The sequence below is a fragment of the Oenanthe melanoleuca genome, chromosome 4A (genome assembly GCF_029582105.1).
Source record: "Oenanthe melanoleuca isolate GR-GAL-2019-014 chromosome 4A, OMel1.0, whole genome shotgun sequence".
Lineage (NCBI taxonomy): Eukaryota > Metazoa > Chordata > Aves > Passeriformes > Muscicapidae > Oenanthe > Oenanthe melanoleuca.
Window position 1 is genome coordinate 8,007,459 of NC_079338.1, and position 26,531 is coordinate 8,033,989.

The following is a 26,531-nucleotide window of genomic DNA, read 5'->3' on the forward strand; positions in this document are numbered from 1 at the left end:
AGGCTTTTACACCTTTGTGAGCTCTCCTGCTCCCACTGTTCACCTGAAGGTTTCATATCTCAGCTTTTTATCAATATTTAAACTTATTATGATTTTGCTCATCTCATTTCAATTTATTATCTCAGTTTAAGTGGGGTAGCTGAGCTGAGATGTCCTGCACAGGGCCAGGAATTGATGATCCTGATGGGTCCCTTTCAACTTAGGATATTCTGTAGTTCTGTGAGACAGGGCTTACACAAGCATGGGATGAGGTTGGGTTTTGCCCAGCTTAAAGAATGTTAAATTACAGATGGTTTATCATCTAGCAATGCCAGTACAGCAGATCTTCAGTGAGTGGGAATTTGCTAGAGACTTCTACTGATATCTTTGTGGAGATCAGGCTTACGTCCATAGCACACAGACAACTTTTGCCTCAAAAATTTGAAATTTACAGTAGGTTTTGGCAGCTATAGGAATTGGAATTCAAAGACAAACTCCTGGAACCAAGTTGTGCAAAAAAGGGAAAAAAAAAATCTTTTGAGGGTTTTAAATTCTTGCAATATGGGAAGTGTTTTGCTTGGTAAGATGGTTGCATAAATTTCAAGAAACAGATTTAAAGTAATATTAGCAGTATCTGTGCATACAGTTATTTGTAAGGATAACTGAATTTGTTGTTTGTTGATGAAATAATGCTTGTCTGTCTGGGTGCTTCTCAGCAGAGTGTTCACATTGATTATATGACAGAGATCCAGGAGATCTTGGAGAAATGAGCCGTCTGCAAATAAGGAAACTTGTAGTTTCAATGTATTTGAGGATTAAGGTTGCCAAGCATAATTTTTTATTAAAAAAAAGGGATGGAAAATGTTGTGTGTATAAATGAACTTAAAAAATAAAATTCGAAGAGCTGTAAAGTACAATGATCCCATCTCTGACTCAAAATAGCCAAGCTATAAACAACTGGATTCCTGGAGACTATTCTAGGAAGGTACCCTGGACATTTGCTGTGATCATGCTCTTTTATTCATTCATTTTGCTAACTGCTGTTGGTAATGACTTACTACTACATAGACTTAAAACTGGATAGACTTTTGGTTTGAGCTGTCCCTGTGTTCCGAGTGTCCTCCCTTTACATACATGTATTTATATATTTTCCCCACCATGAGGGAAGATTTGAAAGCTGAATTAGGTTATTACTATTTTGGGATGTTGTTGGTGCGCTGTGGCTATAGGAGTTATCTCTGATGTTGCTCTGGAACACCAGAGGGCAGAGGATGGTAACTCTACCTTGTTCCAGCAGTTCGATAGCTAGCCTGGAAAATCCCATCATCATTACCTACTTTAGACACATCTTCAGTGGAAGTCTTTAGTTAAATATCATAGGCCTATGTTTTAAATCTCTTCAATTATTTCTCCCAGTTCTTCACATGTCTGTGTAGAAAAGGACTTTGGAGTCTGAATTTCAATATTATATTGTGTTTTGTAATATCTGCAACAAAAAATTTGCCTTTCCCCCACCCCAGAAAAACATAGGTTCTGTTTTAACTCTTCAGTGCATGGTATTAATTCTTTGTGGGAAACTATTTCTGGTTATACATATGATGTTTTCCTTTAGTTAAACTTTGCACAGTTTTTTGGTTTGGTTTGGTTTGGTTTTTTCTCATGTGTCCTTACGTGGTCTGCTTTAATGAAGTTCTGTTATATATAAAAAACGGTGAATTCTGGTGGAGAGCCTGCAGCCATTATTCTAACGCCATGGCTGTGGCTGTGATAATATTGGCTAAGGGGCAGCCACTTGCTCCAGGACAAGTAAAACTATTAAGTCTAATGGTTAGATGAAAAAATGAGACATGAAGAGCTTGGTAGTATTTCAGTAAGTCTCTTAAATTCTCTTTACTTATCCAAAAGCTTAGTTAGCGGATCTGTTTTTGTTGGAGATGAGCATGTTTGTATTCACATTATATTTCAAAGCTTAAGAGAATAAAAGATTGAGATGCCCCCCACATTTTAACCTTCCCTTTGCCAATTTAACTGGTTCTTAACCAAACTTATGCAAGTAGGTTTTTACAAATATTCTTATGGCACTGCTTGCTGTTTGTTTCCTGGCGTGCTGGCCTGTGCACAGGTAGCTCCCCTCAGTGTGGATTTCACCTCAATAGGTGTTAGAATGGTACGTCATCCATGAATTAGCTGTTTGCAAGCTTCCCTGTTACTAATCATAATATCTGCTTTGCAGAAGCTGCTCAAGTCCTGTTGGTTTGTAGGTCTGTAGAGCTCATGGATGTTTTCACCTTTTTATATTCACCTTTGCTAGTAAGCATGACTGTTAAGTCTTTTTTAGAGAATGTTCTGCTTGTTTGGATTTTTTTTTTTCACTGAATTATTAAGTTTTACAATTTGGTTACTGTATTAAGTGTTCCATCACTGCAGGCTATAGAACTTCTCCCTCCACAGTGTGCTGAGAAGTGTAATCCTTTTTGAAAGGGGTTTACAAGTTGAAAGTGGAAGAGCTATTGCTTTTGTAACTCTTTATCAAAAGCTTTCTACTGCTGTAATAGTAAGATTGTCACAATAGAAAAATCAGCTCAGGAGGGAATGAATCAGAACATCATCTGATTGGCCAGCCAAGAACCAAAACAAATGTCTAAGGAAGAAATTGAGAATGTTGATCAGTGTTGCACTGGTGACTGGATTATCAAACTGGTCATCATTTCATCAGGATTTTTTTTTTTATCCTTTATAATCTTCAGATTAGATCCTTGAAATTAAAAAAAAAAAAATCCTTTGAAATTCTGTTTTGTCTCCAACAGTGCCCTTAAAGATAGTCGTTTCCCCCCAATGACGAGGGATGAGCTGCCACGGCTTTTCTGCTCAGTGTCTCTACTCACTAACTTTGAAGATGTGTGTGACTACATGGATTGGGAGGTAAGAATGTCAGATATTTTTCATGAAAATGAACATCTATAGCTGAAGTCACACTAATGATTTGCCTATATTATACCTGTTACTGTTTTGAACTCTACACATGGTTATGTGCCCAGATTCAAAAGACACTTTTTGCTAGAACTGTCATCACCTCAAGAGTCTGAGCCGTGCAAATGGAATAAAGTTGTGGTTTTGCCCACAAAAGCACTCAGGTGGTCTGAACAGTTGTCTTCATGTCTAAGACTCCATCGATGAAGATGGTGTCTCTGAGCAAGAGTGTCCTGAGGTCTCATTTGCAGTATCTACCTGGTAGTTCAGTCCATTGACTCTGGAAAGGGATGTTCCAGTATGGAAGTTAACAGTCTGATGTATACTTCTGGAAACAAGCACTGCGCAAAATTGCAATCCAGGAAGAAGCTGCTTCATTTAGCTTGTAGAGACATTCATCTTCCCCCAAACTTTGTTTACTTTCAGAGTGAGTGTCCTGCACAGACCTCACAAAGCCTTTATATAGTGAGGCCATATTAATCATTGCTATCACACTGCTTACGTGTGGAAATGAATCTATTCTAATTGCCAGGTTCTAGGAAACTTGCATGCATCGTCTTGGAACAGCAGCATAAAAGATTAGGAAACAAATGCTGATGTGTGTATGACACTGATGGAAGTGTTAGTCTGTAATGTTCTTTTCCCCAAATTATTTTGCATTAGACACTTGTAGAAAACAAGGTGCTGGACTTAAGATGAATGCCTCATCTCAGTCATGATGTTACATTCCTCATTCCTCTTTGAATTTATTTTTGAGTGGACATAAGAAAAATTTTTAAATTGGCATAGAATAGCAGACGTTATAATGCCAGAGACACCGCAAAAGCTACAGTATTTCCCTTTAATAATAACTTAGCCTGGCTAAATATTTAGAACTTCTTAGAGAAAAAGTGGCTTTCTGTTTTATTTACGCATTAAAAAATGTATATTCAATAGAAACTGTACTTGTTAGAACTGTAAGAGGCCCTACTGTCACTGGAGGGTATCAGCAGTAGCCTCAGCATTATGAATTTCACAATATCTGAAAATTGACAAAGATGTTCACCTCATGGTAACAAGGGCTTCTTAACTTCTGATATGTAATTCTGAATTGAGATGAATCCAGGTTTTCTTTGAGGTTTATGAGCATTTTCACCATAATCAGAAATACTCATTCTTTAATGTAATGTCAGACAAAAAATAAGTCTTAGCAAAAATTGCTCTGCATTCTCAACAAAAAGCTTTTATAGAGTAGTCTGCCTTGTCATTGAGCCATTTGACACTTTAAACAGTGTTTTCAAGTAATCAAACTAGTGACTGTTGGTACTAAAGCTAGAAATCAAAATGGTAGAATTTTTCTCCTCTATTAGGTTGGCTTCTGGTAGCCAGTACTGTGATGTTTTTAATTTCATTTATTACAATTTATTAAAAATCAGACTGTGAATACACTCAGAAAATGTGAAGTGCATAATGAAATAGCATTTAGCTCTTTGCATGCCATAGTCTATAAATATTACAAGGTGCTATTTTATTGTCTCAATAATAAACTTCTAAGATGACCCAAGTATTCATCCCTAAGGAAAAGCTGAAAGCAAAGTCTGAGTTCAAAAATCCACTTTTCCTTGGAAAGAATGGTTTTAGCTTTGTTCCTTGGGTGACTGCTGATACATAACTAATATTTTATGAATAAAGGAGATTTTACTTTCTATGCCCTTTCTATATTTTGCTACAGAACTTGTGAAAGTGTAACAACAGTGTAAGTAAGCATAATGCAGAACTCTAGTGTTTCTGAATTCAATTGATTTTATGGATTCTTATATTTGTTCTTAGTGGAAAGCCCTGACTTACAAGGGAAGAATGTAGGGGTGAAAAATCTAAAAAGTCTTGTATTGCTTAATTGCTCTCTCCTATTTCTAATGATAAGTTTTTAAAACCCTGTGTAAATTCCTACAGTTCTAAGAAGTGGTCACAAACTAGGTTTCCATGCAAAAGGGCCCAGAGGAAGGGGGATGACATATAAATATGAGATTATAAAATTTGTAATTGTTAGTCCTTAAAGGAATGATTCATCACTGTGTATGCCTGATAGTGAGATAGTTTGTCATCCATGTGTCTTTTAAGGGAGCTGCAGTTATGCAATATTAATGACAAAAGGACATTCCAGGATGTTCAGAGTATGGTGTAAAGAGAGATTCTGCATCTTTCATCTCCTGTCATGCTGAGATCATCTTGAAAAATATCAGCCTAATTAGGCATCCTTGCTTTTGTAGGTGTGCTGCTGGTGATCTCATGGGAGCCAGGTCAGCAATTTGCTGACACAGGTCACAGTATTTCAAAATTGCCAATTCAGACAGCTCAATGCTCTGAGGGGCTTAGAGTCTGAAGTCAGGAGTGAAGCTGTTTGAAGACAGCTCAGGACTGTCTTCTCTATCATGAAGCAGAGTGGTGGATGTTTTCTGGCATTAAGGAATTACCTTCCCAAAATAAATAAATGAATATTTCAACTGTAAAAAGCAATGTGAGATCCTTTTGCAGCAGAAACTTCCATCAAGTAAACGGGAGATGTGTGTGAATTCACTGCTGTTAGTTCCCACTGCTGTTAGTCCTCAAATGGCTGAATTTTCACCTTTTATAAATCTTTTAAGGACTGCTTCAATGCCATGTTCACAAGGATGCTTCTTAAAATACAATTTAGCATTCTTACATACCTGTGACTTTGTCTGAATTGCAGTGCTGAACAGATGTAGGGCTTTAAAAGGAGCACTGGGACTGTAAAACCTGCATCTCCAGTTCTGCTTCACAGAACGCATGAGGGACCACTGTGGTCCAGTTGCTACTGGGGTGGAGTTGCACAGCCTTTCCACCTCAGAGAAATGGACAGCATGAAAAATTCAAATGTGGGGTTGTTTGTTGATACTACTGTTCTTTTGTTAAAAATCAGATAGGAAAGGACTAGTTACAAGACAAGTCATAAAGACTACTTATTTTTGAACACGTGCTATTGATAGCAGTCATTTTTTCTCTACATAAAGTAATTCAGACCTGCTAATTCAGATCCTCTCCTCATTTTTTATAAGAAGATCCTAAAGCATTGCAATTTTATGTAATTATAACAAAGAACCTTTTGGCTAGGCTTGAGCAGTAGGTCTTCCTTAAAGTACCTTGAAAGAGGTCTTTGCCCTGAAGTTGCTGTGCTTCAGTAAAGTAAAATCTGCAGAATTGTACATGCTGCCTTAATAGAAAAGGCCTTTAGCCTGTGTGCACTGGTTTAAATATTAGCTTAAATAGCTGTAGCCAATAATGTTGGCTGAAAGGTAGCTTTTCATTGTTGACGAAGTGGGTATATTTAAGAGTTGTGGAAGTTCTTTCCTGTCTGCAAGTTCAGTGACACCAGAGGCTCTCAGCTTCTATTCTGTAGAACTGAGAAGGAGGTCTGGATCTTAATATGTTACTCTCTTGGGATGATATTCAATGATTCCATGTATGAAAACAAATGATTATGCTTGACATGAAGTAGAGAACAAACCTCTTGAGGAGTCTTTTGCCTCTGTTGTTGAATCAATATGAAGAATTTAGATGCTACTAAAGATGGTGAGAAAGAAGCCAGCATATTTGCTGCACATGTGGGGCTAAAAAGCTGTAGAATTCAGCTAATATGGAGTGAGATCAGCTTTAAGAAAGTATCAACAGTCACTTAATCTGAAGGTTTCCATTTCCAGAAACATTTGTGTACAGTTATTTTCACAGTATTAGTCAGGTAAACAGAGGGGAAAGTTACTGTTCTTTGGTGGCATAAGGAATATTGTGCTAGTTCTAGGCCAGCATTTTTGTCGGAAAATATTTCTAGGTTGCTGCAGAGATCGAGCTGACAAATGAAGGGCTGTACCTAACCCAGAGCAGGGTGTCGCAGTGCCACTGGCATGTGGGCACGAACTGTGCAGCAAGTCTGGGGTGCAGGAGAACACAGAAAGTGAGTGGAAATAAGGAATAGGCAGATGCTTGTTCCTGACACCAAGGGAGTGTTGCAGCACTCCAGCTCTGGAGCATTCCATGTGGATTCTCTATAATAGGCTCTTTGTTACCTGCTTTAATGTATTTCTGAACAACTGTTTTACGATTGATTAATCTTAAAACTAATTAGTGGTGATTGCATGCAAATCACTTACAGATTTCAGTGCAGTAGATATAATTGAACAGAACCATTTTTGGATGGTAATTTACAGCACAGTGGAGTCCACAGAAACTTAAATGTCAGCAGGGCCTGATGTTTAAGTGCTTATCCAAATTCCCCATGGACAGTCTAATAAGAATAATATAATTTCTTCCTTTGCATATGGTTGAAGAGGAGCAAATTAATGAACTGTGTTTGGAGTCTTGGGGCTGAACAGTCCATTAGGAGAGTTGCTTTGGCTTTGGTGTTAGAGGGGGCTTTGGAACCATTTTTTCTTAGATATATAGAGACAGATATTGTGGGCAGTAATCTGGCCATAGGACTTGGCAAAAAAATAAATGTGGCATGCTCTCATGTGGTTTGCTCTCATCCCAAGGTATGTGGGAATAAAGAATTAATTAAAAAATAATATGTATAAATGAATATGAATGCATTTAAATACACAACAAAGTCTGAAGTTTTGTAAGAATAATTTTAGAAATAAAATAATGTTGTTTAATGCAATCCTGAGATGTAATGAAAGGTCTATTAATTTAGTTAATATTGTCATGGAACCCCTGGCCACTTACACAACTGATCAGAAAGTTTATATCTACAAGTACTGCTTATATAAGACACAGTATTTCATGCTCTGTAACCCCATAGAAATATTTCTATTGGCAGAGATTGTTTTTTGTCTAAGTCTCTCTCCTTATCTTGCTTTCCTCTCCCAATAGCAACAATATAAATAGATTCCTATCCATGTGGGAAGCTGAAGCAGCAATTGTGTGGTCCCCTTTCAGCTCCAGAAGATACGTGTAGACAGTTGTTTCCCTAATAAATGGTAATAGGCAAGACAGGACTCCAGCTTCATCTGCACAAGATTGGTTTGTTTTTCTGAGCGTCACAGACAGATGTTATTCTACAGAATGCTGCCTATAGTGTTATCAGTATTTTTAGTCTGAGAAGGAGACCCGAGGCTGAATAGGAAGGTGTGTGCTCGTCCTGGTAGCGGGGCAGTTAATGCCTTCCACAGACCCAGCCCTTACCTCCCATCTTGGAGAGGGCTATTTTGGAAAATCTCACAGAAGTTTGCATCAGTTGAACACTAGGCTCTTGAGAAAGTAAAAATAAATTCCACACTGTCCCCATGCCAGTCTTAGTACGGATCATTTTTATTTTGCTTGTGTGTGGCCTCCATTTATTTGACTCAAGCCTAGTAGCTGGAGTTGAACAATGAAATGCTGTTTATCCTGATCAGGTACGCAGTTTGAGTTCATGCTCCACAGGATGCTATGAAATTTTCCCTTGCCGTACATATCTTTTTTCTACAGACATGGGCCTGAAAGCCCATTAAAATGGTTAATTGGAAACATCCAGAGCAGTGATGCAACTTTAATGTTGCATCATACTTAATACATCACTAGTGTTCCTGTGTAGTTTCTCATGAATATTACGCTGTCACTATTACACAAAACACTTGTGTAGCATTTAAAATCTCATATTCTGCAGTATTTAAAGGTGTGCAAACCCTGGAAATATTTAATCTTAGTATTGAATACATAGTTACAAAATCACTAGCTGCAGAAACTTAGTGGTTTGGGTATAAGCTCTGTAGGCTTTTTTCAACTTCTAACATAATTTCATTTTACTTTCAGGCCTTTGGGCTCATAATTGTATCTTCTGAGCATGCAGATTTGATCTCTCTAGTGACTGTGTATATCTGTGTAATAAAAGTTGGGGTTTTAGGAGTGTTTGGTAATGAAATAACATGTTAAAAGTTGCAGTGAATTAAATTCATTAGTCACAAAGTTATATTTTTCCTATTTATGAACAATGTTAGATTCATAGGGAAAATGGTTGTAGCCATGGCCAGCCAGAAGAGACTGTTCCTCCCATTTCCCCTGCATATATCATATATAAAAAGTCTTAATATAAGCAGATATGTTAATTGAAGAACTGGTGAGGCTTGTCAATATTGCTTATTTGTTTTTTGACTGCCCTGTAGTTAAAGTAGGTAAAATAAGTAAATTTTCACTGAAGAAGCTGTTACAGCATTGTTTGATTAAATTTGTGTCCACGAGGACGTGCCACACCAAACAATGCAGTGTTGGGACCTTTGGATTCAAATGGAAATAACATCTTGGTTATGTGGACATAAAAATGTCCATCTAATAAATGCTTTTTGTTTGTGCACAGAATTCAAAAGAACTGAAAACCTTCTGGCAATGGAGTATCTTTTATGGTTTGATCCAGTGCAGGTACTCTCCACAGAATGATTGTAACCTGAAAACAGAGGACGGCTTTAATAATGCCTTGGAAAGGTGTCCAGCCTCTTTGTTCATTTTTTTCCAATATTTTTGGCATTTTGATTTTTATCTGCATCCAGCTCCTTGGTATTAGTAATCTTGGTTTCCATGCTGTCATTTTGTTACTTTACATTTCTCAGTAGCACAGAAACAGGAGTTTGAGGCTGGTAATTTTGTAGTATTTCTGTTTCTTCCTTATACATGAGGAGAAATTTTGAAGGCTCCAGGCTTGAGTCCATAGTGTGACAAAATCTTTGATCATTCAGTTGCTGATTTGAACATAATTAATGCTTTTAATTGAAGCCTCATTAGATTTGGCAGCTGTTTTGCCTGCAGATTATAGCTGGTGACCAGGTGATTTTATCAGCAACAACAATGGTGACAGTGTCAGAGGAGACAGAACAACTTTAGCTTCTCAGCTGGATTTCCTCCAGCCCAGGAATGAAGCTCCGTGGTGGGGAGGAGAGGAGCATCCTGTGTACCTGTGCTGCTGCTGAGCTTTCATGGCTGTAAGTGAACACCTCACAAAAAGATGACACCTACTGCAGTGCCACCTCCTGAAACTCTATGTGAAATGCTGTTAACCACTGAAAGGTTCATGTTTTGGGTTTTACCATGTCAGAAAGCTATTGTATCTTTTCTCTGGTAATGTATACTAATGAAGCTGCCAATCTCTTGCAGGTGGGTGTACATGGCATTAGAATAGAATTCATCAACGAAAAAGGATCAAAGCGCACGGCCACCTACTTACCAGAGGTTGCAAAGGAGCAAGGTCATTATTGCACTTTATTTCATATGATCTGGTGAAGACTTTAAACATACCTATAAATCTAAAATGCAATATTTGACCTTGCACTGATGTTAGATGATGGAGCAGTATTTAATTGTAAGAAGACTCTTATATAAAATGCCAGTTACATGCCTGTGTCAGTCTTCTAGAAGGATTCAGAAAACTGTAGCTCATTTTTAAGCCTGTCATAAATGCAGCATAACTATAGGAAAATACAAATGTGGAAGGGTGGTACAGTGCTGTAAGCCAGGCTAACAGTTGTTAAAAGCTGCCAATTTCTGTGTGGCTGCTAGGCTGGGATATAAGGGAGATGCAGAAGCCCTCTTAAGCATTGGGATGTCTGGGCATTTATCTTAACCATGATTTATTCCTGAATTCCTGGTGATCAAGTTGTTTTTCAGTTAGGTACTTTCTTCTAGTACTCAATTCCTGTTACAAATACTGACTTCCCAGGGTTTTTAATGGACGGAAGGAAATTACTTTCATTATGGAAGTACAAAATAATGTTGTTAGAAGTCCCTTTTAATAGAGGCACAGACTTAAGTTTGTGTATTTAAAAAACTAGAGTAGATTTTGTTGAACAGTCTTTAGCTGAGTCTGAGCTCTCACTATGTTTATTTCCAAGTGTGTCTCAGTCTTCTACAGTTTGTGCTACTGCTGCTTTTTTTTTTTTTTTTAACCTTTTATATGTAAATTTGTCTACAAAGGGTTCAGCTGATGTCTTTACTGAGAATTCTTTTAAATAGATAATTCTGTTTCCAGATAGTTTCCTAAAAGTCTAGAGGCGTTCCAGGCTTTTTTTTTAGAATTCAGGAATTGTGGGGGGGAATGTGTCTAAATTTCTGAATAGTTTTAGTGGACCATGAATTGTAATCTGATTCTTTAAAGTCTCTAGATCTACTCATTTGTATTTTGTATGTGCCCAGATTGACTGTGGTTTTTGCAGGTTTTTTAATGTAACAATGTGACTAATTATTGCATCTATAAGAAATAACATGTCTAACAGCTATTTAAAATACAAGAGTTGTTAAATGAATAGGAGGTTTGGACAGCATAAAGATTTTATTGAGAGCAGTAATTAATCTATATTTTTAATCCATCACTTCTTTCATTATCCAGACACATATAATATATAGTTGTTCTAAAATCAGCCATATCTCTGTAAAGTGAAGTGATATTTATGAAGAAGTCTAATTGCAAGTTCTCTGCATATGTTCAATTAATAATTATTTTAAATGTTATACAGAAATTTAGTTTTCCATATTATCATAACCATTTATAATGTCTAAAGTGACTGTGATACATGATCATACCTGAATATTTTGGAAAAAAGTAGTTTTGTATCACACATCCAGTGTGGATAGGACACTTGGGTAGAATGGGTTCATTTTTAATATATTTCAGCTATGAGATGAAAAATATATGTTGTTTGTAGAGTGAGCTGTGTGTGTAAAGAAATCTTAAATGTGGTATTTCCTTCAGCTGCTCTGAAGTAGGGAAGAATATTTTGGTTTGTCCCAAATGCCAGCAGAGCCCTTGCACTCTCAACAGCACCACACACTGTACTGTGCTTTTGCAACATCTGTTCCTATTGCTTCATTTTTCACTAATTTGTGCTACTGTAAAATTCAACAGGATGGGACCACATTCAAACGATAGATTCCTTGTTGAGGAAAGGAGGCTACAAAGCTCCGATTACTAATGAATTCAGGAAAACAATAAAGCTAACCAGGTATGCACTGGGATATGGCACATAGCCCTGTTGTTGTAATGCTGGGAGGTGCTCCTTCCTGGTAAGTGCTCCTGCAGATGGTAATGGTAATAGTAAACTCTCCTGGATGTATCATTCATGATTGCTTTGTTTCCACAAGAGCAGTACATACTTAGGAGAAGCTTTGCACAGGGATGAGTGGCATTAAGCAAGGAATAAGAGGCAGCTGTTCAATACCAGGACATTGTCAGGGTACCTGTATATTTGGGTTTGGCTGTAGTGGGTGTCCAGGCCTGTGGACAGGGATTACTTGCTCTTGTTAGATTTATTTAGGCAGATGGTGTGTGGTGGGGCTGCTGTTGTATTGTTATGGAGGCCCCTCAGATCCCTAATCTGCTGGATCCTCAGAGAAAGCTTTGGGTATGCCCTGTAGAGTGCAAGTTTCCCTAATCTTAAAGTGTGAGACATGCAAGCCGTGTACTGCTTTGACGGCCAGTATACTAGTGAAACTAGTCAGGGTATTCTCAGAAGTGGTGACAAGAATTTAGTATTTTATTTCGTACTAGTTTAGTTTGGTTTTGCTAATTTAATAAAAAGTGTTCTTGGAAAGTGTCCTTAGTGTGTGGCAGCCAAGATATTTCAGAATTAGCAGCAGATACTCTGCCCATAATGGTGGTGAAAGGTAGAGGAGTCTGTATAAATGTTTAATGATTTTTTTTAAATCTTAGGTTATATGGAAGTTTTGACCATTTATCTTCTTCAAGGAGATGAAGATTTTGGGTCTCAATGAGTGTTTGGAATTCCTATAAGAATCCAGAATTCTTATAGGAACCTAACTGCTGTGGAGTAGCTGAGTAAGGGAAACATTTTATTCTGAAGGTTAAATTAGGGAGGAAGGATTTAGAAGCCAGCTAAATTTCCAAGTGCAGAACTCAAATCTCTAATTTATTTCATCTGTACACTTGGTATCTTATTTTCAAAAAGAATATTTTAAAAAACTATCTGGAGATAGCTGAGGGCAAGAGTAATAATGATGTAGATCATTTTAGTATACCTCAGCAAATAAGGAGTAAATTTTTCTATTAAAACAAAAATTCTATATAGTACCTGTTTTCTTCCTGCTGCATGATTTTGCTTGGAGCAAGGGCATGGAGCACAAAACAAAAAAACTCTGAAGTTCATCCCCACTCCCCCCAAAAATCGCACAAGAAGCCTTATATATTTAGTGTAATTAAGTTCACAACAATGAAACTACTACCAAAACGAATTACCTGATAAGTTAAATGAGAAATCATAATTTTTTTAATGTGCATAAAAAGGAGGTTTTTTGACTGCCTGTTTTACTTCCTTAAAATCTCAGGTACTGCTGGCAGATTACAGTCTTATTAAAATACTAATTATTTTCTAAGCATTAGACAATCTGGTTTAGAACATCATTTTAATAATTTATTGTCATACATGAAAATATCTATTGGATGAGTGAGTAAGGGCTTTTAACTTCTTTTTCTGAATTGAAGTAAAATTCCTGTGTGTGAAGAAAGCTTTATAGTGATTATGAGTCTGTCACTCCCTTCAGGTTCGCACCCAGCAGTTCTGGCCATGTTTTAAAAGAGAGAGCTAAACAGTAGTGGCACTGAGGGACTCATAGCAGTCACGGGGATCTGGAATGCAAAGGGTCAGCAGCTGGGGATTCTCTGCCCTCTGCAGAGCTGTGCAGGGGCTGTGCAGCTGCCCCGATCATGCACAGCCGACTGTTAACTTGCATAGCCCCTCAGTGTTTCCATAGGGTGGGAATTCCATTTGCTGGGTACCATGTACCATCCCCATGGATTCCAGGAGAACTGCTGCTTTCTCAGCAAGGCCCGGCAGCCGCTGGTTCCTTGTATTCCTCGTTGTCAGACAATATTGATGCAGATGTATTCAGAATATGTGTTGTCAGGACCTGAATTCTGCTTTTAGTTACACAGAGCTTGGCGACTGACTTGAGAGTCAGGAGAGGTCCCAGTTAAGTAAAAGCTGGCAAATGTTTTTCCTTTTGGAAGAAGGAAGACCCTTGTTATTACAGGCCTGCCGGTCTCACTTAAATGCCTGGTAAAATTAAGGGTGTCTCTTTGTAAGGAGTACCTCATATTATAGAATGTGACAAGAGGAAAGTGATCAGAAATGGTGAGAAGCCTCAAAGGCAAGACTCAGAAGGAGCAGCTGAGGTAATATGTTTTGTTCAGTTTGGAGAGGGCTGAGAAAGACCTCATTGGGGTTTGCAGGTTCCTTGGGGCGGCAGTGGAACGGCCGTAGAACATGAGAAAAGGGAATGAAGTTGCCTCAGGGGAAGTTTAGACGGACATTAGGAAAATATTCTTTACTGAGAAGGTAGTCAGGCACTGGAACAAGCTGTCCAGGGTTATGGCATCAAGCCTGTTGGAAGCCAGGTGGTGTCTGAACAATGCTTTTAACCACATGGTTTAGTTTTAGGTAGTTGCATGAGCAGTAGGGAGTTAGACTCGATGTTCCTGATGGGTCCCTTGCAACTGGAGATACTCTCTGATTCTAGTCTAAAAAGAATATAACTACATTTAATGTAGCTGGGATAATTTTAAAAGCAGAATTTAGCAGACAGTTGATCCTGATTGTTTAAAAACATCCTAAAATTCTGTAGTGCTTGTTTATGGTTTTTCCTACTAGGTTTTTGTAGAGAGTTGGCTGAAGAGACAGGACATTCTCTATTCCCTCTACTTCAACCAACATAGTAGGCAATCATTTTTAACAATTCTGTTTACTTAAAGTATCTTTTTCATAAGTAGTTATGTTGTGTTTTGTCATATGATTCCGGAAATGACCCTGACAATTGTGGCAGTTCCCTTGTGCAGCTGAAGTCAGTCTTATTCCCAGCATCTGAAGTACAGAGCTCTTCTCACTTAACAAACCAGCAGTGCAGCATTTCTGCTGCTACTTGCAGCTTCCTGGTAACAATTCCTGAATTGCCCTCTCTGTTCTTTGCCAGGTACCGCAGTGAGAAGATGACGATGAGCTACACAGAGTACCTTGCCCATCGTCAGCATCATCACTTCCAGAATGGTATTGGGCACCCCCTTCCAGCATACAACCATTATTCCTGACACTGAGCCGCATGACCAGTCACTGGACCTCTCTGCAGACCTCTTCCCAGGAGACCCTGCCCCTTCTTGGTCTAGCTATCTCTATTACTGTACCATTTTATGATGATAGTTTCCGTTGCCATGTTGAGGCTTCTTAGTTGGTTCAGCTCATCATGGCAACGGGAGGGAAAACTGCATTACTACAAAGATCCCATACCTTTTTATTATTGATTCACTGCAGATTTTTTTGCAGTATATACCGTTAGGTTTTTAATGAAAATTTAAATTTCTACTTCATTTACATAGAATTATATCAATCAAGGCTTTCTGTAACTGTGGATGGAAGGAAGAGTTTAAGGACTGCAGTTAGGGATGCTTTGCTTAACAAAAAAGGATTCATGGCTTTTGCATTAATGGGTGTGATAGGGAATGAAACATATCAGATTCAGGTATTGAAGCAGACAATTAATTGCATTTTCATAACATTCTTAATGACTTTGTGTGTACAATATCTCACCTTCACAGTAAAGATTCCATGTAGCTCTGTACAGGATCTCCAGATCCAGCACAAACAGCCGGAACACCAAGGCTGACATACAGAATGGTTTTTTGGGATGAAGAGAAGCAACTTATGTTCAGCGAGAGGTGATGTTAACATGGCAGCATTTTCAGAATCAAGTGGCATAAATGATAGGGCACAATCCAATCCAGGACCTCTTTGTGTCCCCATCCTGAGCTGGGAATCATGGTCAGACCAGGCCTGTCAGGAGTAGTTAGGAGAATGCATTTGTAATGAGACTGCCTTTCTGATGACTCAAATCAGGAGTAACTCAAATTTGTGTCCTCAAAAGGAGGTTGGTGAGTAGCAGATGTCATATTAGGAAGAAAATGTATTTAGATTTTAGTGCCTTTGACTATAACATAATTATATACTTACATATAAAATTAATAGAAAACATATACTCCAGACATTCTAGCAAACCCTGTTGAGGCTGCTCTGGCATCAGGGTTTTGGACACTTTTTTCCTTTTTAAAGTGATTTATATTTTTGTTATTTCATCTGCTCTTGAACTTACTGACTTTTATCAAGACATGAATAGTTGGATCAAGTTAACTTTTGTTTAATAAAAGAAAAGACTGTTACGAGAGAGCCAGGACAAGCATGCCATAATGTTACATGTTTTCATCTATTGCAGGAATAGTGCTTGAGAGCTGTAAGTACTGTGTAATAATTCTGATACCTCTCCACACGGTAGAAGAAAGAAAACCGATTGGAACTTTTTCCTGCTGTAAAAATAGGATTTAGTAAAAGGTATGTGTGGTCTATTTGCAAGGCCAGTTAATGGCAGGAGCTTACTCCTTCCCCCTGTGCCTGCAGAAGTCCCATTGCTGCCTGTTGGCAGCACAGGTCGCCTGTTACAGAAAAGACCTTCCTAATCTGCATGAGTAAACCACAGTAAGCAGAAATTCCTGTTACTCTGAATAATGAATGTTTGTAAATATATAGATATATAAAAATCAAATAGATAAAATTCAGTTGTTTAAAAAAAAATTGGATTTACTGTAAAAGTCTTTAAATAGCGTTTCAAGTCAGATAAGAAAAATTATGCTCATCCCTTATGTGAGGTTAGGTCTGCCACTTGATTTCTACAGAGATTCTTGCAGAAGGTCTTTGCTATTCCATCATCCACAGCATTAATGTCCAAATATTACCATTTGCAGTTTCAATGCCTTAATTTTTAAGCAGAGAGCCTGAAATTTCAGGAGCCAAGAGATGCCAACCAGAAGCTGCAAAAATGAGATATTTATACAGAGGCTATTTTGGATGATACTGTTGTCTTGTTTCAACTTGGGGAGCGCTTTTAGATTAATACGTCTTCAAGTGGAAATGTGAACAAGTGGCTACCTGATAGAGTTGTGTTGGTTTTTTTTCTTGCCCTTATAGGGAACCTGAGCACAAACTGAATCATTCTGCTGCGAAAAAAAGTCATCCAACCCCATCTTTATCTGTCATCTCGTTACAGCTCGCTCGTGCTTCTGCATGAGCTCATGGTTAGAAGTTTTTTAAAAAGATCTATTATATAAAAATATATATATGTATTAAAAGGTGCTAATAAACCTCAAGAAGGTCACGTGACTGGTCATGCGGATCGAAAATCATATCAGATTTTTTAAGAAATCTTCGATATATGCAGATGTTATACAGAATTTCTTACCAGTGTAATAATGATATACTGATGCATAAACAATCCTGCAGGATTTTAAGGACAAGGTCAGCAATACTTCCCACCATGGCTTGGGGGAGAAAAGGATAATTTTGTCTCCTTTTTGTATACAGCATAATGCACAATGCATTTTTGTCTATCTCTTAGTAGCTGTTGCTTAAAAATATAGTTCAAGGGTGTTATACAAACTGTAAAGGTGTGCTTTTGAAGCGAGCTCATGCCAGACCCTTCTGGACCAGAGTTTTGTATCATTAATTAAAAAACTGTTATAGAGTCTGTGGTCAATCAGATTGTATGATTTTTATTTTTTTTTTAAGATTGGAATAATCAGTCTACCTACAGTGTTTCTAGGGCACCTACCTCCTCAGCACACTGTGCTGAACTGCTGCAGATTGTTTCTCTGTAATTGTGGGATTCTTTGTACCAAAAGTGCAGCTCACTGTGACATGCACTGGCACAGAATAGGTCTGTTTGCTTTAAGCTGATCAGCAATTGATCTCACAAATGTCATTCCCTCGTAGTTACATTTAGTAACTTTTAGCTGTATTGTTGGGGTTAGCTACAGATTTGTTTTTCTTTTGGGGTACTTCATAGAAATTAAGGTACAACCAAGTAGCTTATTTCACTGTTTGTTAAGTTGAAATGATGATTTCTTTTATGAGCACTACTCAGTTTGCCTTACTCCATTAAAGAGAGTGTTGGGTTGGTTTTTTTTTCATTCTCTTGCCTAATGTTCCTAAAAACTCTGTTTTGTAAACTGAGTTACACAACCAAACCATAGACTTGACACGAAGCTGTTACTTGATGATGCTTCAAGTGTCCTTCCTGCTGCCATCCCAGCAGATGCTGCTTCGGCAGGGGTGGGCGCTCCTGTCCTGACCTCAGCCCCGCTCTGGAACCAAGGTGAGCACAGCCCTGGCACACCTGGAGTTTGTATACAGACCTCTACTTGTCTTCAACTGTGCGGGTTTTTGAAATTTTTGTCTGGAGTAGGTTACATCTCTCATGTGTGTTAGATCAAACCAAAGAAGCCTCCAGCCATGCCCAAATGCTGCTCCTAAAGCCTGCCTTCCAGTCCTTACAAAATCCCTGCAGGATTAAATGTGTTAACTTTTTTATTTTTGTAGAGTTTCTAACTGATTTTTGCTAGTGATGTTAATTGAATTAAGTTTATTTGGGGAGTCTGAATATCTCCTCCATTTAAATAAACTGGTGACTTTCATTTTATGTCTTAAAAAAAAAAAAAAAAAAAAAAGGGAAACCCAAAGTGTGCCTCTCAGATTTAAGGGTTTCTTTTTACATTTATTCTTAAGACCAGCAATGATTCTTTATATACAAAGATATGTTTTCCTCATTTTTATTACTGTTAAAGAAAAAAAAATGAAAAAGAAAAACCTCTTTCTTTGCTCTGGACTCAATAATTGCGCTGGTACATAAACGCACTGAGAAAACAAACTTTTGTTTGAAACTTTTGTAACAACTTATGACTGTTTTTGTATATCAAAGTTGATTCTTTTCAAGATATTTGGATGTAGTTCCTAAGTTATTTTAGGATTTTATACGTTACAAGAACAAAACCAACTTAAATTGTTCACCAGCATCTTGAGTTATTTTCAATGCCATGGTGACATGCAGTGGTCTTAGAGCTACCTGGAGTAGCTTGTAAGGCCTTGGTCTTTTCCTTCCTTCCTTAGCAACTCAGTTGATTACAGTAATATCACAGATTACCTGAACCCCCTTCTTTCATAACTAGATATTTCTTCCTTCCACATGTAATTGCTATTAGTGTGAAGAAACTGTTGAAGTGGGCGTTTTAATATAAGTATGGCTTAAAAGAGAAAAATGAGGAAAAAGAAAAAAAAATGCTAGAAGGTTATCTGTGGATCTGTGAAATATGGCTGTGGAAAGATATATTGTAGTAGTTTTAACACTATTGTTATTACCTTTTAAATCATTTACCCAATAAAATAAGGAAAAAGAGTCACCATTTCTTTTTATGTTTCTCTGCTTAATTGTGTGGCTTGGTCAATGTTTTCACTGAAGCATTTGTACCTGGTGTTAATGTCAAAGGCTAATGGTGTGTTAGAACTATTTTCCTGTCTTTCCGTTTTGTCTGCTGTAGGAACAAACTGGGGACAAATACATGCAGCTTTCACTAAACACTCCCAGTGAACTCACCATTTATATCAGCTACATCAGTTATTTATCTCAGTATATTTATCAGTTATTTTCAGTTAATTTATATCAATTGCCAGTTCAGTTTTATACTTCTAATGTCTAACTTAACATGTGGAATTCTGTCCAGGCCTGAGCTTCCTCCTGTGAGAGGCAGAAGTGATTTCAATCTTTTGATGCAAAACTTCTTTGCAGAACCTATTCTACTGGTGTCAGCAACACAGAAGTGGTACCCCTTACAGCCAGTTCAACAGAAGATTGTGCCAACATGTATTGAAGAATCTCTGTCAAAGCAACAATACAGCTGATGCCAAAATCGAGTTGGAGAACTCTGGTCCCTCAGCCAAATTCTTGGTGCACTAACAGACACTTTCTACTGAGTCCGAGTTAAAAGGAGCATATTTTCTTGTAGGATAATTCCTGAGACAAAGCATTCCATCTCTGGAACTCAGCTCTAAGTTTAGAAGGGCTTTGCCTCATACTGTATGAATAAGTCTGCTGGCTGTAGATGAAAAGCCTTTGAAAGCAGAGCAATAGAATCCATGTAACCTTTGGATGTTGAAATCTGATGTAGCTATTACTTCATTGCTCTGAAGCTTTGATTTAGGAGACTTAATATCTGAAGGGAAACCTGCCTGGGTAAATACTAAACCAGTGCTGGAAGCTGGTTCACAGATTTGGTATAATTAGTCTGAACTGTGTAAAACCTACACTAAACCTAATCTAATATCCTGAGGCAGTTGAAAGGCAGAGTTACTTACTACTTCCTGCAATGAGTTTTCATTTTTCTCACTGCTTTAGCCAGCTCTCCAATCCCCATGCTGTAAAAACCAAACCAAGCCAGTAGAATTAAGGGTGTTTCAGATGTATAAACTTGCTTATTCTTATATATTTGTTGGTATTAAACAATAAAAGTCTTATTTCCAGTTAGTTTTATAGAGAGCTCCTGACAATAATGAGCAGTGCCTGCAATGGGAAATTGCTTGTTTGGTTCAGCACAGGCTGCCATACAGTGCTTTACACTGGATTTCTATTTAAGCTGTTTTCATCAGTCTTTATACTCTTCCTAAGAAATTAAGCTGGAGAATTGATTCTTTTCCCCAGCCACATGAAAAATTGAATCCTCTGCAATGGATATATAATAATACAGGGTGGGCACATCCAGTATGTTCCTTCTTCCAAGAACAATATTTGCCAAGAACTGCACACAAAGCAATAACCCTGAGATGTCCTGGGTCACAAGAACACATTTAACTAGGCTGCAATCATGTTTATTACAGCCAGAAGCATTTGCAAAATGCATTAAAAGTACTTTTCCATACTGTGGTGGGCAGCTGAGTGCAGTCCTGTAGCTGCTACAGTAGCCTTCTGAACAAAGGTGTGAGCTGAAAACTTCTGTGTATGTTCTACCATCTTCTGCTAAAGTGCTGTGAAATGAGAACTACAGGACATTGTCCAAGCTGGGGTAGGAAAGTGAGGAAGCGTGGAGAAATCATCTTTGTATTGTAACAGTTCCCTGAGCTCTGCACCTGAAAGACAAGGACAGGTCCTATTTAAACAGCGATTAAAGGACTTACACGCTCCAGTGAGGTTTGCCAGTAAACTGCTGTTTACTGACAGGTAACAGGCACAAGTCAGACTGAACTGCTTAAAATTCCAGAAATCCCAGTACCCACTGTTCTTCCTGGAACAGCTGTGTGCAAGGTAGACATCAGGCTGTACAGACTGTCTGAGATAGAAGCCTTCATCTTATCTGATTTACAAAGAGTTAATATTACCTAGGTATAAAAAGTCCTATGCAAGTCAGATTCAGACCTGGCACAATTAGAATGATAACAAAAGTATTCAGTAAAATGCATTTATTTGTTTTAATGCCAAGGTTTAACAACTGTTTGTCCAATGATCTTGCCTTAGGGCACAACAACAAAAAAGCCTACCAGAGCAAAATATGAAAACAAGTACACAAATTACCCCTTATTTATAAATGTTACCTCATAACCAAAGTTTAGCACATTAAAAAGTTTACAAAATTTATAACACTCTTACAAATTATTCAGAACTAACAGCATATGTGGCAGTTGAGCCTGTCCACATCCATCCTTGCCCTTGCCAACTCATTTATGTCCCTGCCATGCTGGGACTAGAGTGTGGGGTAAGCTGCCCTGCAGGTTCCTGCAGCCCCTCAGTGCTCCAGCCCAGCCCCTGGCACAGTGTGGTCAGGGACAGCAGCATGTGCTCACTGCTCTGCCTGCTGTGTCCTCTGCAGCATTGGAATAATGACTCAGGAAATGCATAAATAGTTTTTTAAAGTACAAAACTGACCCTGAAGAAAAATAAAATTATTTATAAAACATCTTGGCTTTGACTAAATTACACCAACAGCTGCAAGAGAGATTTACAGCAGTATCACTTGAAGTACGAGATCACAAAAATCAACATATTTGTTATGAGTCCTGTCACTGTAGAACTGAAAACACCAAAGCTGACCTGTCTGCCTGCAGAAACCTCCCACCAGGGCTGTCTTGGTTTGAAGGATAGGTGTCTGCCAATAAAGGCAGAAGCTTCTCTTTGAAATGGAGAATGTAACTCCCTCTCTCTAAATTATTATAATTTTGAAATTAAGCGGCTTTTAGGTAAAGATATGGGAATTAGGAATAACAGTTCTTTACTAGGAAAATTAAAATAGAAATACAATATTATAAAGAACAATCCCAAAAAACACTGACAGAGTCAGAATACAACTTGACACCCTGCCAGTCAATTGGTAGCACTTCGATTAAATGGTGGCTACAGTTTTTTGCAGTGGCAGACTTGGTTCAGCTGAAGCAGTGGTCCTATCGAAGGGTGCAGGGTTTTTTTTTTTTTTTGAAGGTTCAGGGATGATGTGGAAAGGTTTGGTTTTCCTTTGGAATTCAGTGGAAAGAAAGGTATCTTGGTGTCCAAAATCTGATTTTATCTAGGTAGGAAAGGCTTGGCTCTTCCCCCTGACTGGAGCATCTCCCAATAGGATGATGTAATTTTATCAGTCATACAGTGTGTCTTAATGGCTCAGCAGCAGATGATATCTTCCTGGAGGGAGGATGGGTTGTGGAAAAGATAAAGATGTTTGCCCCACCTAGTCTTAAAGATGGGCCATTAGCAGATAATATGTGCTACAGAGGTAAGGAATCACTGCCCCACTCGGCTTCAACAGATGGTGATAGAATACACATTTCTGGCCACATCAACTTGACACACTGACATACACCGTTTTCCTGGGTTTTGGCTTTTTTAGAGCTTTGTTAACTATAAGGACGAATTTGATTCCTAATCCGCCAAGAGTGAAACAATTACAACACTGAAGAAAATACCACAACTCTTTAGCTATGGATGCATAGATCCATATCCAAGACTTAGACATGAAAGTACAGTCAGTTAACAGATGCAAATAGCCATTTTTGAAAAAATACAATTGAACTTTTAAAATTATCTCAAATATACAGAAATATCACAACTCTGTGGCCAGAAACAGAAACCTACAGTTAGGTACTCTCTGACCTCAAGGTTTTACTGGACTGCAAATGGAATGACTGTTCCTGTTTCCCAGGCTCACCAAGGCAGCAGCTGCTCAAGCACATATAAGCTTTGCTTATGGGCAGCATCTTTGAACTAAGAAGCTGAACCAAAACCAGGCCCAGGTGCATATTCATCTAGTTTTCATCAATTTATAAACACATGGGCAAAAGCTATTCGTTTGCACCCTTCAAAAGAAACAAGATGCAAATTCTCCTAAAGTGCTTAAAAGAAGAAGGTAAAGAAATAGATCTACCTCAGACACTGTGGACCTTGCCACTCTGCAACTGCCTGCAAAGAAGACAGGAGTCAGCCTCTTCTCCCAGAAAATAAGCAACATGACAAGAGACAACAGCTTCAAGTGGCACCTTTAAATTGGATTTTGCGAAAAATTTCTTCACCAGAAGGGTTATCAAGCCTTGAACAGGCTGCCCAGGGAAGTGGTGGAGTCACAAACCCTGGAGGAATTTAAAAGACATGTAGGTGTGGCACTTGGGAATGAGGTTAGTGGTGGGCTTGGCAGTGGTGGGTTAATGCTTTGCTTGATGAACTCATAGGTTTTCTCCAAACTAAATGAATCTGTTCTAACTCAACCAGCTTCACTAATACTGCACAACAAAGAAGCAACAGCTGATGTTAAAAATGTGAAGGTTGCACTGCCAACATTCCCACCTGTCTCCAGCTGCACCATTTGGTTTCTTCACTGTAGCTCCAATACTTCTAAAATCCTGAGTGCAGTAGTTGGTACCTCTACTTCTTTTGCCTTTCTCAGTGACACATTTTCATGGCTTAAATTGATACGAAAGAGTCAACAAGCTCCAGAACATGCCCACACATAAGGTTTAGAAGGATAGTGCAAATGCCCCACTGGCTCTGATGAGCAGCTCCATCAGCAAACTCCATATGGTGAAATTACACTTTGAATTTCTCTCTGACTCAAAACAACTGGAGCAGCATAAGAAGGAAAAGCACAGGTAGCCCAGAAGCAAGGGAGGGCAGGGGCAAGCACTCCCAGCAGTTCTGCATCAGGAATCCCTTTCCACTGCCCAGGGATAGCTCTGTTCACATTCCTGCTACTGAATTTTAAGTGAGCCAGAAGAGCTTAAAAATTCTGCTTTCCAAGCAAAGACCCTGCACTGAGAAACATCTGAACTCATTTAATTGACCAGAGGCAGTTAATGGTGGCAAACAGTAGCTGCTTTATACTTGTTTGGAATGCCCTGAAGCAGATGACTACAGATAGGAAATGCTATAACTTTAAAAGAGGAAAAAAGAAAAGGCTCCTGCTTAGGAGAAGTGTTTCCAGCAACTACAATATCCTGATGGGGGGGAAAAAAGGGAGATGTTTTTAAAAAATGGCAAATTAAAAAAAAAAAACAAAACAAAAAAAAACATAACTTAAGCAAATAAAGCAAATAATAATGCTAAATAGTATTTGCAAAATTTGTCTTAAGTCCTTCTATTGTAATAGTAACACCAGCTGTATGTACCTGAGGGATAGTTTAGGTACATGCTGCATATTCTCAAGTTGTGAGCATACAGTGTGTGTGTGTATATATATATATATGTAGATAGATAGATAGATAGATATATCTATATATATATAGATAGATAGATAGATAGATAGATATATACACACATACAGCAAAGCAAGGAAAAAAGCCAGAAACCAGTCTGTAAGTCAGAATACAGGACAATGTATATGTGATTGAGGTGTACTTTTTTAAACCATATGGAGTAGAAATACTTGAATAGTTTGTTCCCTCACCAAAGAAATTTTTTTCTTTTTTAAGGAAAAAAAAAAGTCAATTTACTTTTGCTTCCTGAGGTGTAAGCATCTGTACCTTCAGCACATACCTTCAGGTGATCTAGCTGGAGGAGGTATGATGGCCGTGATTTATCTTACAAGTCACAGCTTTGACAACACAATGAATCTATAAATTCCAACAAACTTATGTATAACAAAAACCTGCAACCCTGAAACACAACAGTCTGCATAATGGACTCACAATTCTGTAAGAACACAATCAGGATTTCCCATCTTTCTGCCCAATGGTTTCCCCTTCTGCAAAATTTGAGCAGGTACACGCAGTTGATCATTCTGCCCATCTACATCCTGGTTCTCCAAAAGACAGGTTGATGGGTCATGCTACTAAACTGGAACGTGTTCTTTGCAGTTCTCTACACTGATTTGACACTCCTTTTTATACCTGTATTTTAAAATCAGTACACATGATATAGCAGAACTGTAGGGGCGGGGAGAACAATTTCATTTGGTTTCTTCACCAACCAGTCTGGTGAGTAAGAGTCAGCATAGACAGAACAGGAATGTTTCAAAAGCTACTAAGTATAAAAAGGCTTTGATATTTACATTGGACTTTGTATCTCCACTCCTTCTCCAATCTAAGGTAAGTGAAAAAAACGTTTTGTTCAAAGTCAGGACAGAACTGTGGATGCAGTAGCTTATTATGGCCTATACATAACATGGTCTTTTGAAATTATTGCAACATTCTATTTTTCCCCTCACCAAAATAGCATCTCTAAAACATAATGATGGGACTTCACTAGGTAGGTACTGCAGCTTAGAAATTAAGTAGTTGATTAATTTTTTTTTAATGAGTTATTGTTCCCCAACATTTTCAACCAGTTTAAAGAAAATACAGTAGAACCTCACCGTTTTGCACATCTGACTGGAAGATTAAGTATGCACAGTTTCCTGTGACCATTTTGGAACATTCAAGCTTTAAGAGTTAAGCCACAGTGATGCAGTTCAGCATGTTGATTCACATCAGTGGAGTTCTAATAAATAATTCAGCATTATTTCCTATCCTAGAAGTGTAATATTCTTTAATGCAAAATGAGTCAAAATGAGGTAGCACTGCCACTCTCTTTGCTGGAATGTGCACAGGTCCTGGCCTAATTTTAAATGGTGGCTTACCAAGATTCTACTGTAATCTATACAAAATGTATAAAACACAAACCTTCCCCAGAATAAGGCCACGAATTTTGCCATTGGCAATAGGCAGTGAGAAACAGCAGGTAAAAAAAACCTCACTTCATTGCAGAGTTGTTTTTGAGGCAAAAAACTGTGGGAAGAAGTATAAAGCCATTGTCCTCCCCTCCCCCCTCTGTTTTCCAGTGTATCTCTGCTTCCTGTATTAACTACTCTGTGGGGAGAAATTTCAGTCTAGTTTCTTAGCTGGGAGTCTAAGCAAGTCCATGCTCCATTTGAAGGTGGGGACAGCACTCTGAAACAGCAGGATTATGAGCTTCCCATGAGTCATGGTCATGACAGTCTGATGTCCAGATGCCCAGATTCGGTACCAGGGCCCATAAAAAGGATCTGAGATAGCTGGGCACAACATGTTGTTCAAATTCACTTCTGTAACCTGAGGAAGCAATAATAAATTTATCAATTAATAATATTTTTATCTTACATTGATTCACGTAAAAACAGTGAAAATATAGATAATTACCATAATAATAAAAAATTTTCAGGTGACACACATTCGCTCAAAACAAGAAGGGTAGCTTTCAGAAAAAAAGCAGATACAAATTTAATAAATTGATTTATGCAGATACATAACTAATCTATG

General features: G+C 38.1%; 2 protein-coding genes across 8 annotated transcripts in view; one reads left to right on the plus strand and one right to left on the minus strand.

Annotated features, from left to right (window-relative positions):
• Positions 1 to 19,195, plus strand: part of AMMECR1 (AMMECR nuclear protein 1) — a 74,182-nt gene extending 54,987 nt beyond the window's left edge. For 2 of the 6 annotated variants that reach the window (XM_056491605.1, XM_056491609.1), the window contains 5 exons: positions 2,787 to 2,901; positions 10,069 to 10,159; positions 11,813 to 11,909; positions 14,890 to 14,963; positions 16,180 to 19,195. In XM_056491605.1, the coding sequence (XP_056347580.1) occupies positions 2,787 to 2,901; positions 10,069 to 10,159; positions 11,813 to 11,909; positions 14,890 to 14,963; positions 16,180 to 16,289 (487 nt within the window). In that variant the 3' untranslated portion in view covers positions 16,290 to 19,195. Of the gene's footprint in view, positions 1 to 2,786; positions 2,902 to 10,068; positions 10,191 to 11,812; positions 11,910 to 14,889 lie in introns of all 6 variants that reach the window. The other 4 variants (XM_056491607.1, XM_056491610.1, XM_056491606.1 and 1 more) reach the window with 3 other exon arrangements.
• A 2,032-nt stretch (positions 19,196 to 21,227) lies between these two features.
• The window catches only part of TMEM164 (transmembrane protein 164), a 36,950-nt gene continuing 31,646 nt past the window's right edge, over positions 21,228 to 26,531 (minus strand). For both annotated transcript variants that reach the window (XM_056491613.1, XM_056491614.1), the window contains exon 7: positions 21,228 to 26,324. In XM_056491613.1, coding sequence (XP_056347588.1) covers positions 26,118 to 26,324 — 207 coding nt within the window. In that variant the 3' untranslated portion in view covers positions 21,228 to 26,117. The remainder of the gene's footprint in view (positions 26,325 to 26,531) is intronic.